The 11,548-nt window shown below is 51.5% G+C and overlaps 2 protein-coding genes across 2 annotated transcripts in view; one reads left to right on the top strand and one right to left on the bottom strand.

The window, feature by feature from the left end:
• Positions 1 to 11,548, bottom strand: part of LOC102381926 (H-2 class II histocompatibility antigen, E-S beta chain) — a 603,463-nt gene that overhangs the window by 40,072 nt on the left and 551,843 nt on the right. The window lies entirely within an intron of this gene.
• LOC112552082 (HLA class II histocompatibility antigen, DP beta 1 chain-like) overlaps positions 7,421 to 11,548 on the top strand; it is an 8,559-nt gene continuing 4,431 nt past the window's right edge. Inside the window, exon 1 of the mRNA XM_025216598.1 lies at positions 7,421 to 7,581. Coding sequence (XP_025072383.1) covers positions 7,497 to 7,581 — 85 coding nt within the window. The 5' untranslated portion in view covers positions 7,421 to 7,496. The remainder of the gene's footprint in view (positions 7,582 to 11,548) is intronic.

Raw genomic sequence — 11,548 nt, 5'->3', positions numbered from 1 at the left:
CAGGAATTTCCTGGTGTGGCCGGACAGAGATAAGGCTAGGCCCAAAAACCCCTGCAAGTTAAGTAGAACGATTCTTACATACTGGAAATAGGTCTTCATACAAGTTCCTGTATATAATAAAGGGTTGTTTCCAAACCTCCAGTCTCTTCAAAATGAGGTGAGCATAGTAACAGATCACACGCCACTGAAGTGGCTCCATCAGATGAAAGCAGACAACCCTTGATCAACCCAATGGTGCTTAAGGGTGCTTGTACATGTGACGCCATTACCATGTACACATGACAAAAATGTCACTTTGTGTGGCTTAATGGCATCACACTGTACACATGTAAGAATTTGGGGGGTTTAAAATAAGTTTGCATCATTGCAAACTAAACTACATCCCAACGTAGTTTAGTTTGCAATGATGGATTGCAGCTATTAGTCACCGCAGGAGAGGTGGGAAGGCTTCACAGAAAAAAAGGATCGGACCCTTCACTACTGCTGCCTTCAGCAGGCACCTGCTGAAGACAGAAGCAGCAAGGGGCCTGATCCTTTTTTTTTCCAGCAGAGCCTGCCCACTTCTCCCAAGGCCAGGAGGAGAGCTGCTGGTGGGCTGAGCAGCCCCTGAGCTGCAGAGGACCCTGGTCCTTCCCTCCATGGCAGCAGCACCCTCTAGGGCCACCTGAACGGGCTGCTAGTGAGCCAGGTGCTGCCCCAGCTTGGAGATACTACCCAGCCCAATCCAACTCTTTTCCCAACCCGAAGCTGGCGCAGCACCCAGCCTGCTAGCAGCCCACCTGGGCAGCCCCAGGGGGCACCGCCACCATGGAGGGAAGGACCGTGGCCCCCTGCAGCTCAGGGACCACTCGGCCTGCTAGCAGCTCACCTTCTGTGGGCAGGCTCCGCTGAAGAAAAAAATAAGGGTCACGCCCCTCACCAAAAAAAAGAAAAGAAAAGAAGGGTCAGATCCCTTGCCAGAAAAGAAAAAGGGATCATGCCTCTCATCGTAACAGTGATGGAAAAATAAAATCCCACCATTTCAATTAAAAATCTATGATTTCAAATTAGGGGGCGTAGAATGCAACCCAATGGACTAAGCCCCTGCCATGTGTACAAGCGCCCGAGCTGCACAGCCTTACAACTTCCAGTTGCAGAGCACCGCCTGGGGAAGCAGGATAGGAACGCCGACTTCTTTAAAGAGGTGATCAAGGGGGAGGAGGACCAGTGGAAGCCATAAGACTGAAAGCCAAGGAAAAGAACGAGGGAGGTGTGTAATAGGTGTCCTGCCCCGTTATTGAGAGGGGGAGGGAGGCTGGGGTCTGCTAGTCAACCCAGACCCTCTGAACCAACTCATAATGGCAAAAGAGAGCCTTAAATGACTGCCTACCCCAGGTGCATGCAGCAATTAACAGGCCTGGAGCATAAGTAGAGGGTCAGGTCAGGTGAGCTAAGTAGAGACTCAGAAGCCCAGGACCTGGCCAGAAGGTGCGGTCTGGCCATAGGAGCCACAGGAGGCAGCGCTCCAGGGAGCAGCCAGTGCAAACTGCTCACAGAGGAAGGACTCTGGTCTGCAGAGGAGCTGGAGGAGACTGCACCCCCCGCAGCAACGAGCAAGCACCATACAAGGGTGAGATTAACCCCAGCAGGGGAACTTGTTTTGAGAGTGGACCCTCATCTTGTTGGTTTGTGTTTAAACGGGAGGATTGAGTATGGCTGTAACAGCAGGACTGGAGGCCACTGGGTGCTGCAGGGGCACTCGGCACAGAGCGCTTCCAGGGTCTGAGGCCCCGTGGGCTGTGTGAAGGAGAAACACAAGAACTGCAGAAAGAAACTGTTGCATGTCAGAGGACTGAGTACCTGGTATCAAAAACTGAGGGTGTGGAAGCCCAACGCCCCTGAGGGGCATGACCCGGGGCTGAGAGCCCATAGCCTGAGGGGCAAGCTGCAGTTCAGAAGCCTGTGGTTCTGATGGAGAAAGGACCCAGCCAGATTAACATGAACCAAGGCTGGAGAAGCCCTCAACCCCACAAGGACCTACCCCAAAACCAAACTCTGCCTCCTGGGAGCAGCCTCCCTCTATATGATAACATCAAGCTGTGGCAGGAAAGATAATAGGGTGGGCAAACCCAGGGAGGCCAGAGGGGGCAATGAGGTAGGACCCAGGTAGTAAGCCAGGTGGGAGACCTTCTGGCTCCAGTGCTGGGCTCTAAACCCAATCATCTCCTTCTTCTCACCACCTGCACATGGGAGAGAAGGTCATATCATATACCGAGGCTTCCAAAAGGCTTTTGATCTAGTATCCCATGATATCCTTGTGGAAAAATTGGAAGATTGTGAGCTTAACTACTCAGCAGTTCAGTGGGTGGGAAACTGGCTACGGGGCAAGACCCAGAGAGGTCTCATGAAAAGATCTGTGTCATCCTGGCAAGAAGTGGCCAGTGGTGTCCCTCAGGGGTCTGTGCTCGGACCAGTGCTTTTCAACATCTTTATCAATGATTTTGATGTGGGAGTGAAAAACTCGCTGGCCAAATTTGCGGATGACACCAAGTTATGGGGGAGTGTGGCCATGCCACAAGATAGGTTGCAGATACAGGCAGACCTGGACAGGCTGGAGAGCTGGGCAGACCAGAACCAGATTAAGTTCAACACTCAGAAGTGGAAGGTGCTCCATCTGGGGGCAAACAAGTCCTACATACCTACAGGCATACCTACAGCATACCTACAGGCACAGTGGTGAGAATTTGACTTGCACCATGGCTGAAAGGGACTTAGGGGTAGTGATCAACCATCGCATGAACATGAGCTGTCAGTGCAATGCTGTGGCCAGAAGGGCAAACAACATGCTGGTATGCATCAACCAATGCATCTCATGCAAAACTAAGGAAGTGATACTCCCAATGTGCTCCACACTGGTGAGACCGCAGTTGGAGTACTGCGTCCAGTTCTGGGTGCTGCACTTCAACAAGGATGTGGCAAAACTTGAGAGGGTCCAGAGAAGAGCCACCTGTATGATCAGGGACTTGCAAGACAAGCCATACAAGGAGAGGCTGAGGGACTTGGGGCTCTTCAGCCTACAGAAGAGAAGGCTGCGAAGGGACTTGGTAGTGGCTTACTGCTATATCAGGTGTGTACATCAAGAACTCAGTGAACAGCTGTTCACCAGGGCACCCCTGGGGAAGACCAGGAGCAATGGATACAAACTCCTGGAAGGCCGCTTTCAGGCTCAGTTCCAGGAAAACCTTCCAGGGTGTCCAGACTGTGGAAGAAGCTCCCTCCAGTGGTGGTGCAGTCACCTACCCTGGAAATCTTCAAAAGGAGACTGGACAGTCACCTTGCTGGGGTCACTTGACCCCAGCTGTCTTTTCCTGCCTAGTGCAGGGGGGTTGGACCCAATGATCTACAAGGTCCCTTCCAGCCCCTCACATCTATGAATCTATCTACAGCCCAACCCTCCAAAGAGGCCTGCAAGGATTTCCCCAGTTCAGCTTCCTGCTGCTGCTCCCAGCCCTGACTGTTGGACACCTAGGACCGCCAGACCTTGAGCTCCAAAGGCCATGAATCTATCCCAGCTGGATACTGAAAAGCCTCCCTCTCTCCAGCTCTATCAGGCTCCTGGCATTCATCTCACTGATGGGCTATTTGTCTCAGGTGCCTTTACTATTGCGGGATGTGTGACAGGGAGCTCCAGACTGAGGAGCAGCAACCAAGAATGACTTCCCATTTCTTTACCAAGTGAAATGCATGCCTCAGTGGTATCTGTAGAAAGTTGCTCTCAGCTGACTTTAGGGAGTGAGATGGGGTGTAAGGGAGAAGGTGATTCCCTAGGCATGAAGGGTATAGCAGGGCACTGGGATGTGCCTGCTTGTTTAAGGGAGCAAGAAGGCGGAGAGGCTGCTAAAGGGGAGACTCGCCTGACCAGAAGTGGGCTCATGCTGGAGCTATATAAGCCCAGATCCTGCTCCAGTCAGGCAGTCTCTCCCCGACAACCATGAAGTGAGGAGCTGCTGGTAGCAGAGCAGGGCTCCTCCTGAAGAGACCCGGATTTACCTAAACCCGTATTTCTCAAACTATGAGGCTGGCTTCCCTGGGGAGGTGCGGCATCATGTCAAGGGAGGCTCCAGCTGTGAGTCTTTTTTTTTGAGGAGAGGTTGGATGAGTTGCAAAATAAAGTTATATATGTTAGATGTATTATATTTTAAAATAAATCAAAACAACATAACGCAAAAGCCTTGTTTTTAGTATATTAATGTTGCTTATCAACTGTGATATGTCAGAAGAGGGATGGGAAAAAATCTAGCTCATGGGCCAAATCTGGCCCACCAGACTATTCATAAAAATCTAGCTCATGGGCCAAATCTGGCCCCCCAGACTACTCCTCCAGTTCATGAGCGGGTGCCTACTGAGCCCCACCCACTCCCAGCCGGGCAGCACACTGTCCTCCAGTCCTTATGTGCAGGAGGGATCCAGCCCCAGTCCTGGCCAGTGCACACAGCTGCCGATCAGGGCTGCCGCTGCCACCACCCAGAGAGCTGCTCAGCTACCCCAGCCTCCAGCAGCTCCTTCTCCTATCACTGCTGCAGCACTCCAGGCAGCACGTAGGGAAGTGAGGGTGGGCGGGAGGAAGCTGAAGCTGGGTGGGAACACAGAACGTGGGTCTGGGACTGCTGGGAGTGTGAAGCTCAAAGCATGGGGCCCAGGACCAGTGGGGTGGTGGGAGTGCAGAGTCCAGATAGGCCCAGTTCCATTGTGCAGGGCTCCCTGCAGCTCACACGCAGCTCTTGGGACTTGTGCGCTCCCAGGAGGAAGCCCCATGCAATGGAGCCAGCAGCCTTCCCCACTCCCTGCTGCTACGTGCAGCTTCCAGGACTCCAGCAGAAATGTCAGGGAGGCATGTGCAATGGAGCCAGGCCAACTCAGCCCTGCTCCCTGCTTCCCAGTGCAGTCCCAGGAGCTGCACGTGGTGGGGAAGGGGGCCTGGCCACTGGTTCCATTGCACGGGGCTTCCCCACTGTGATGTGAGAGCTCTGAGATCTGCACGTGAGCTGCCGGGAGCCCCACACGATGGGACAGGTGGCACTCTCTGCCACCATGTGCAGCTCCCAGAACTGGCCAGGGCCACATGTCACTGGGGTGCTCCACCTTCGCAGGCCATGGGTGCCCCAAGAGCCCAGCCCTACAGCTGCTGCTGCTGTTGCTGCTGCCATGGCAGGGACTGTGCACCATGGGAGGGCACACGCATACCCACCCCATACCCATATGCACCCCCCCCACAAACACACACACTCCACAAACCCCACACCCACAACCTCCCCCACACACATCCACACCCTTCCCTACCCCACACACATCCACAAACCCCACATCCAGCCACCCATACCTCCCCACAAACTCCACACCCCCACCCATCCACACGCACACACCCCCAACCCCACACCCCCTACACACACAATAAACAAGAGTTTTGAGCTATGACAGTCACCTCTATATACACTGTGCAAACGCACATAAATCAAAACAAAATATTTTTTTTTCAATTAAATTAAAAATATTTAGTATATGATTTTTTTTTTCCAGTTCCAAGATGGCAAACCTCCCCTCCTCCGAAAAGGAGTACTTCTGAGGGCAGAAGTCTGGGATTAGGTGGTGGGACTTCCAGTCCCAAGATGACAGCTCACCAAAACTCATTACATGGCCCTCTAGATGAAATAATTGCCCACCCCTGCATCAGACGCACATTGCATTGTTTTTCATCAGTAAACTTACAAAGCTCAGCAGTGTGCTTTAGCGAGAGACAGCTGAAATGAGAAGTGGAACATTTTGTGACAAAGGGAGAAAAGCGTACCACCCCTGCAAAGAGGGCACAGCAGCAGAGGTTCCAGCAAAATGCAAAGGTTGAAAATATGATGAAGCTTATTTAAAGCTTGGTTTTACCTGGAGCAGGTCCAGCAATGCACTGAGACCTCAAGGTGTTCTATGCGCCGAAGTACTGGCAAATGACAGTACGCGGCCCTCCAAGCTATGCTGTCATCTTGAAACAAGACACCCTACCTTAGTATCTAAACTCATAGTTTCTTCAGAAGAAGCGCAATGAGTTAACGGGACCAAAAAAAAAGTTTTTGAAGTGTACAACATGGGGCAAGTCTCACGACATGGGTGAGAAACTATTACTTCCAGCTGCAAAGGATATGTGTTGGATGATGACAGAGCAGAACGCAGCATCACAATTAGATGTGATCCTGCTTTCAAATGACAGTTTCAATCCGTATTGTGGAAATGGCCACCGACGTCAAAGAGCAGTTCTTAGCAAGTGTTCATCAGAGCCCATGTTATTCCATTCAGATAACTGAGTCTGCAGATATATCAAATGCTAGGCAGCTACTGGTGTATGTTCATTTTGCTACAGCAACAGAATTAAGGGAGGAATTTCTGCTTTGCCATCCTCTCCCCAAACGAGCACTTGGTTTAGAGCTTTTTAAACTGTTAAATGCTTTTGTCCAAGACACAGAACTGGACTGGGGAAGTTGTTTTGAAACTTTCAGCAATGGAAGAAGGTCTGTGACAGGACGGCATCGCGGGCCTGTGACAACTGGCCCCCACGGCAGCCTGGACTCACTGTGCGCTCCACAGACAGGTGTTGGCTGCTAAGAAGATGCCGGAGGGGCTCAGCAATGCTCTCTCAGCTGCAGTGAAAACTGTAAACTTTATAGATTTGTACCCAGCTATTTCAACTATTTTGGACATTTTATGTGAAGAGATGGAGGCAAACTTCGTGCAGCTCTTGCAACACTCGGAAGCCCGTTGGCAGTCCAGGGCAAGGTACCGACAAGACTATGTGAACTACACGATGACGTCCATATTTTTCTTACTAATAGCAAACCCCCCATTTCTACAGTATTTCAGTGACTTTCATAGGATATCTTTGTTGGCGTATCTGGCTGACATATCTGAGTGACCGAATTCTCTGAATGTGTCAGTTCAGGGATGAGATGCAAATGTGTTCGTTGCTATTGCCTGGGTACCAACAGTCGTTAACAGACTTTGAACTGTGGTCTCTCCATGTGCGGCAGGGATCTGTTTGCATGTTTTCAACACTGGAGGATGTTGTGCAACAATGTGGTGATCTGTCAGTTGACTGTATCCAGGATGTAATGGTTCAGCACTTAGGAGGTCTGCAGAAGCAGTTTTGTGGATACTTTCCTCAAGTGGGAAAAGCCAGATGTAATCAGTGGATCAGGAACCCATTCATCTTTAAGCTGATTCCCACAGATACGCTGTTCTCAAAAGAAGAGGAAACCCTTATCAACCTGCCAAGCAAGTAGAAACCACAGCACAAATTTTCACAAAACCCAGCCGCAGACTTTTGGTTAGAGGTGGGATCTGCGTTTCCTGAGTTAAAACACCAGGCTTAAAGCACTCAGTCCTTTTGCTTCTACCTCCCCGTGCGAGTCAGGCTTCTTGGCTTTAACTGCAATCAAAACAAAGTATAGGTCTCAACTTTCTGTTAAAGATAACTTATGTCTCTTCCTTTCTATGCTTCAACCCTGAATTCTGCTACTTTGTGCAGCAAGGAAACACCCCTGCTCCCACCCCCCAGACAAGGTAGGACTGATCAATTTTATATTGAATTAACTTACAGTTGTTTAGTATCATGTTTCCTAAAGTATTTAAGTGACATTTTAATTAAACTGCTTCCATTTATACTGCCTGTGAACTGAAAACAAATACTTTTGAAACTCAAATTAATCTTTATTGATCAAATCCCATTAATGTTTTATTCATTTTGTGCAGCATACTGGCCTACTATTTTAAATTTGTTGTGTTGTTTTAGTTACCTATGGGGAGGCATAGTCATTTTGTTTATAGCTAGGTGAGGCTTACTATGACAAAGTTTGAGAACCCCTGATCTAACCAGCTCTGCAGGCCTGGGCACAGAGACAAGTTCCCTGGGCAGAGAAAGACTGGGTTTTACAGGCAAGTGGCCTTTGTTTTATGTTCAATCTCGAGGGTTTGAGGTGTCTGCCAGAGTGCTGCAATGCTGCTGGTTTATTTAAGTCACACTGGTAGTTTAGCCTTAAGCCCTGCAGTGACAGGATCCAGGCCTACTTAGAGAACCAGTAACCCAGAAGCCCACTAACTGGGAGTGGTCCAGCAAGTGGTCCAGGAGTCTAGGAAAAGGCTGAGACCTGGACCAGAAGTCCTACGCGCCCAGGGAAAGGCTGAGTGGAGCCAGAGGGTCCACAAGCGCAGAGTGGGCTAAGTCAGACGAGAGGGTCTGAGAGCCCAGATGAGGGGCTGCATGTGGGACCAGGGGTCTAACAGTTTCAGAGGGAGACCATGCAAGGGACCAGGAGGTCCAAGGACCCATGTGTGCAAATAGGTAACATCACAGAGAGAGAACACCCATGAGGCTTGGGGCATGGTGTAGGGGAAGAAAGGAGCCATGCATTGATCCTTTAAGGTACAGGTGCCCGGGAGGGGCACAGGTACACGTTGAAGCTACAGGAGCCCTGCAGAGGCACAGGCCAGCCAAGAGGGACCGTTGAGCATAAGGGTTAAATCAAGCCTATTGGGGGTTCAGGAGAGACCCAAAGGAGCTGCAAATGGACTAAGGCTCACTCTAAGGCCCATGAGCAACCTCCCTTATTCAACATTTAGTAAGAACAAGGTGTGGTGGGTGAGCAATTAATGGGGGGCTGTAATAGAGACTGAAATGGGAAGGAATCACACAGCCACCTGAGAGTGTCACAGCCACCCTTGGGGCACAAACCTGCCACAGAGGGGCCAGAACATGTAGTATCTTATACCTCAAAACCAGCATCTTGAACCAGTAGAGAGCAAATGCAAACTCTGGACCACTGGAGTTGTGAGCAATCAGGGCCCTGCCACACGTTCAAATGAAAGTTGGATAGAAACAAGCTGTAAAGTTATTACACATTTTCAAGCTCTTTGTAGCTAATTGGCTCTTTTTCTAGCTGGATGGACATTTTTGTGGCGTTAGAATTATTTTGCATGTGTGGCCAGTCTACATTTATGGTGTGATGCACCAGCAAATTGCACAATATATGTAACATGTTGCAGGGGCCTGGGTGGTTCACCCCAACAGAAGGCAGCCTCTGGGTTATGCACCAGCTCCAGCTCCTGGATGGTCTGTAATGGCCGTCCCACACAGAGTCCATAGCAGCAGTACAATCTCGAGGTCCCGATGTCTGGGATGATGGTGTCCAGACCAAAATCTGAAAGAAAGGGGCTGAGCCTTCTCTTCACATGTGGTTAGTGAAAGGTGCTCCCAGCTATGGGGGCCACTTGCAGACCAGATGCAGCAGAAGATCCAAGAGCATCCCAAGGCTGTGAACAGGAGTGACAAGGAGAGGCTGAGCCCCATCAGTGATGGGCCAAGGTGTGACTAAGAAGATTTGTATTGTGGGAGAAACCCCTTTATCCCCCAGGGGGAGGCCACAGGGCCAGGGCAGGTGCTGGGGAGTCCTGCAGTCTGACCCCAGGCACTGGCTTCTTGCTAGAGGAGGTGGAAGAGTGGAGAGGAGCCCTGCTAAGCCTGGCTTTGCCTGAAAACAGAAGACATTGCCTGGCCCCAATGCTGATGGGTCCCTTAGCTAAGGATACCCAAACCAAGGTAGCATCAGGAGCAGGGCCTGATATTCAGAGCTGGGCGGAGGAGTTCTTGCTTTGGAGGGAACTGATGATTTCTCAGCTCTGTCTCCTGCACAGTAATGGGGGCATGTCGGATCCCGGGGGCTGGGAGCTTCTGGGCTGGGGATCTGCTGATGGTACTGATGGTGCTGAGAGCCCACGTGGCTCATTGCACAAAGCCCCCAGGTGAGCAGAGGGCCCAGGGACCCTGGGGCGCCCCATCCTGAGCAGGTGTTGGAGATATTGGGGTGACTAATCCCAGCTGCACCATGGGAGAAGGACCAGAGTCACCCCAGGGAGGTTTGTGGTGGGACAGGAGGCAGCGAGCAGGGGAGCACTGGTGCAGGGGCAGGAATCAGGCAAGCAGAGAAGTGGGGGCAGAGCTGAGCAGAGGCAGCAAGGTCACATTGGAAGGGGCAGCAGGCAGCAGTCACCCTGGTTTGGGGGCATTTAGCATGGTGGCAAGCAGCAGGCTCCCCTTTCTAGGTGCCAGAGGCAGGTGCAGGCAATAGGGTCAGTCCAGTCTGGGGCCCCCGGGGCCCCACACTGCCTGGTCCCACTGAAGCCCTGGCAGGAGTTGCAGCATGGCAGGGGAGGTCCCTGACCAATGCCATGTCTGCCTCCCAGAGCATTTCATGGTGCAGGAGAAGCACGAGCGTCACTACACCAATGACACTCAGTGGGTGAGGTTTTTGTACATGTACATCTTGGACCAGCAACAGATCACTCACTTCGACAGTGATTTGGGTGTGTACATGGCTGACAAGGAGATGGGGGAGCCCGATGCCAGGGACAAGAACAGCCTGAAGGACTGCTGGAGTACATCCGGGGTGTAGTGGACACGTCGTGCCAACAAAACTACCGGCAGGCTGAGCAAAGCCATGTGGTCAGCTGCAGTGGTGAGTCCCCAGGGGCCTTCATTGCCCCGCAGAGACAGAGTACTCTGTCTCTTGTAGCCAGGAGAGGTGAGTCCATGGAGTCTGGGATCTTCATCTCCCCCACATAGTTTGGGGTGGAGAGGACCAGTAACCAGGGCTAAGACTTTCCCTGCCTCGACCCACACAGATAGGGCAGGTTAAGATGAACACTGTAATGCTCACCAGTTGTCCTTGGGGAAACCAGTGTGAGGTGGATATGAGAAAACACAGCAGTTTTATGCTGGTGCCAAACTACAAGATTTAAATGAACCCAGGGGTCAGGGATGAGAGAGACTGAGCAGGGATGGGATGACTACACAGTCCGGTGGATGGCAAATTGGCTAGAGGGTCGCACCCAGAGAGTCGTAGTGGACGGGTCGGTATCGACCTGGAAGGGTGTGGGCAGTGGGGTCCCACAGGGCTCGGTCCTTGGACCGATACTCTTCAATGTCTTCATCAGCGACTAAGGACGAGGAAGTGAAGTGTACTCTGTCCAAGTTTGCGGATGACACAAAGCTATGGGGAGAAGTGGACACGCCGGAGAGCAGGGAACAACTACAAGCAGACCTGGACAGGTGGGACAAATGGGCAGAAAACAACAGAATGCAGTTCAACAAGGAGAAATGCAAAGTGCTGCACCTAGGGAGGAAAAATGTCCAGCACACCTACAGCCTAGGGAATGACCTGCTGGGTGGCACGGAAGCGGAAAGGGATCTCGGAGTCCTAGTGGACTCCAAGATGAACAGAAGTCATCAGTGTGACGAAGCCATCAGAAAAGCCAATGGTACTTTATCGTGCATCAGCAGATGCATGACGAACAGAACCAAGGAGGTGATACTTCCCCTCTATCAGGCGCTGGTCATACCGCAGTTGGAGTACTGCATGCAATTTTGGGCGCCGCACTTCAAGAGGGATATGGATAACCTGGAGAGGGTCCAGAGAAGGGCCACACGGATGGTTAAGGGCTTGCAGGCCAAGCCCTATGAGGAGAGACTGGGGCA

This window comes from Alligator sinensis, unplaced genomic scaffold, assembly GCF_000455745.1.
Source record: "Alligator sinensis unplaced genomic scaffold, ASM45574v1 scaffold1303_1, whole genome shotgun sequence".
NCBI classification, from domain to species: domain Eukaryota; kingdom Metazoa; phylum Chordata; order Crocodylia; family Alligatoridae; genus Alligator; species Alligator sinensis.
The sequence above is the reverse complement of the archived record's forward strand: the minus strand, read 5'-3'. Positions and strand labels throughout refer to the sequence as shown.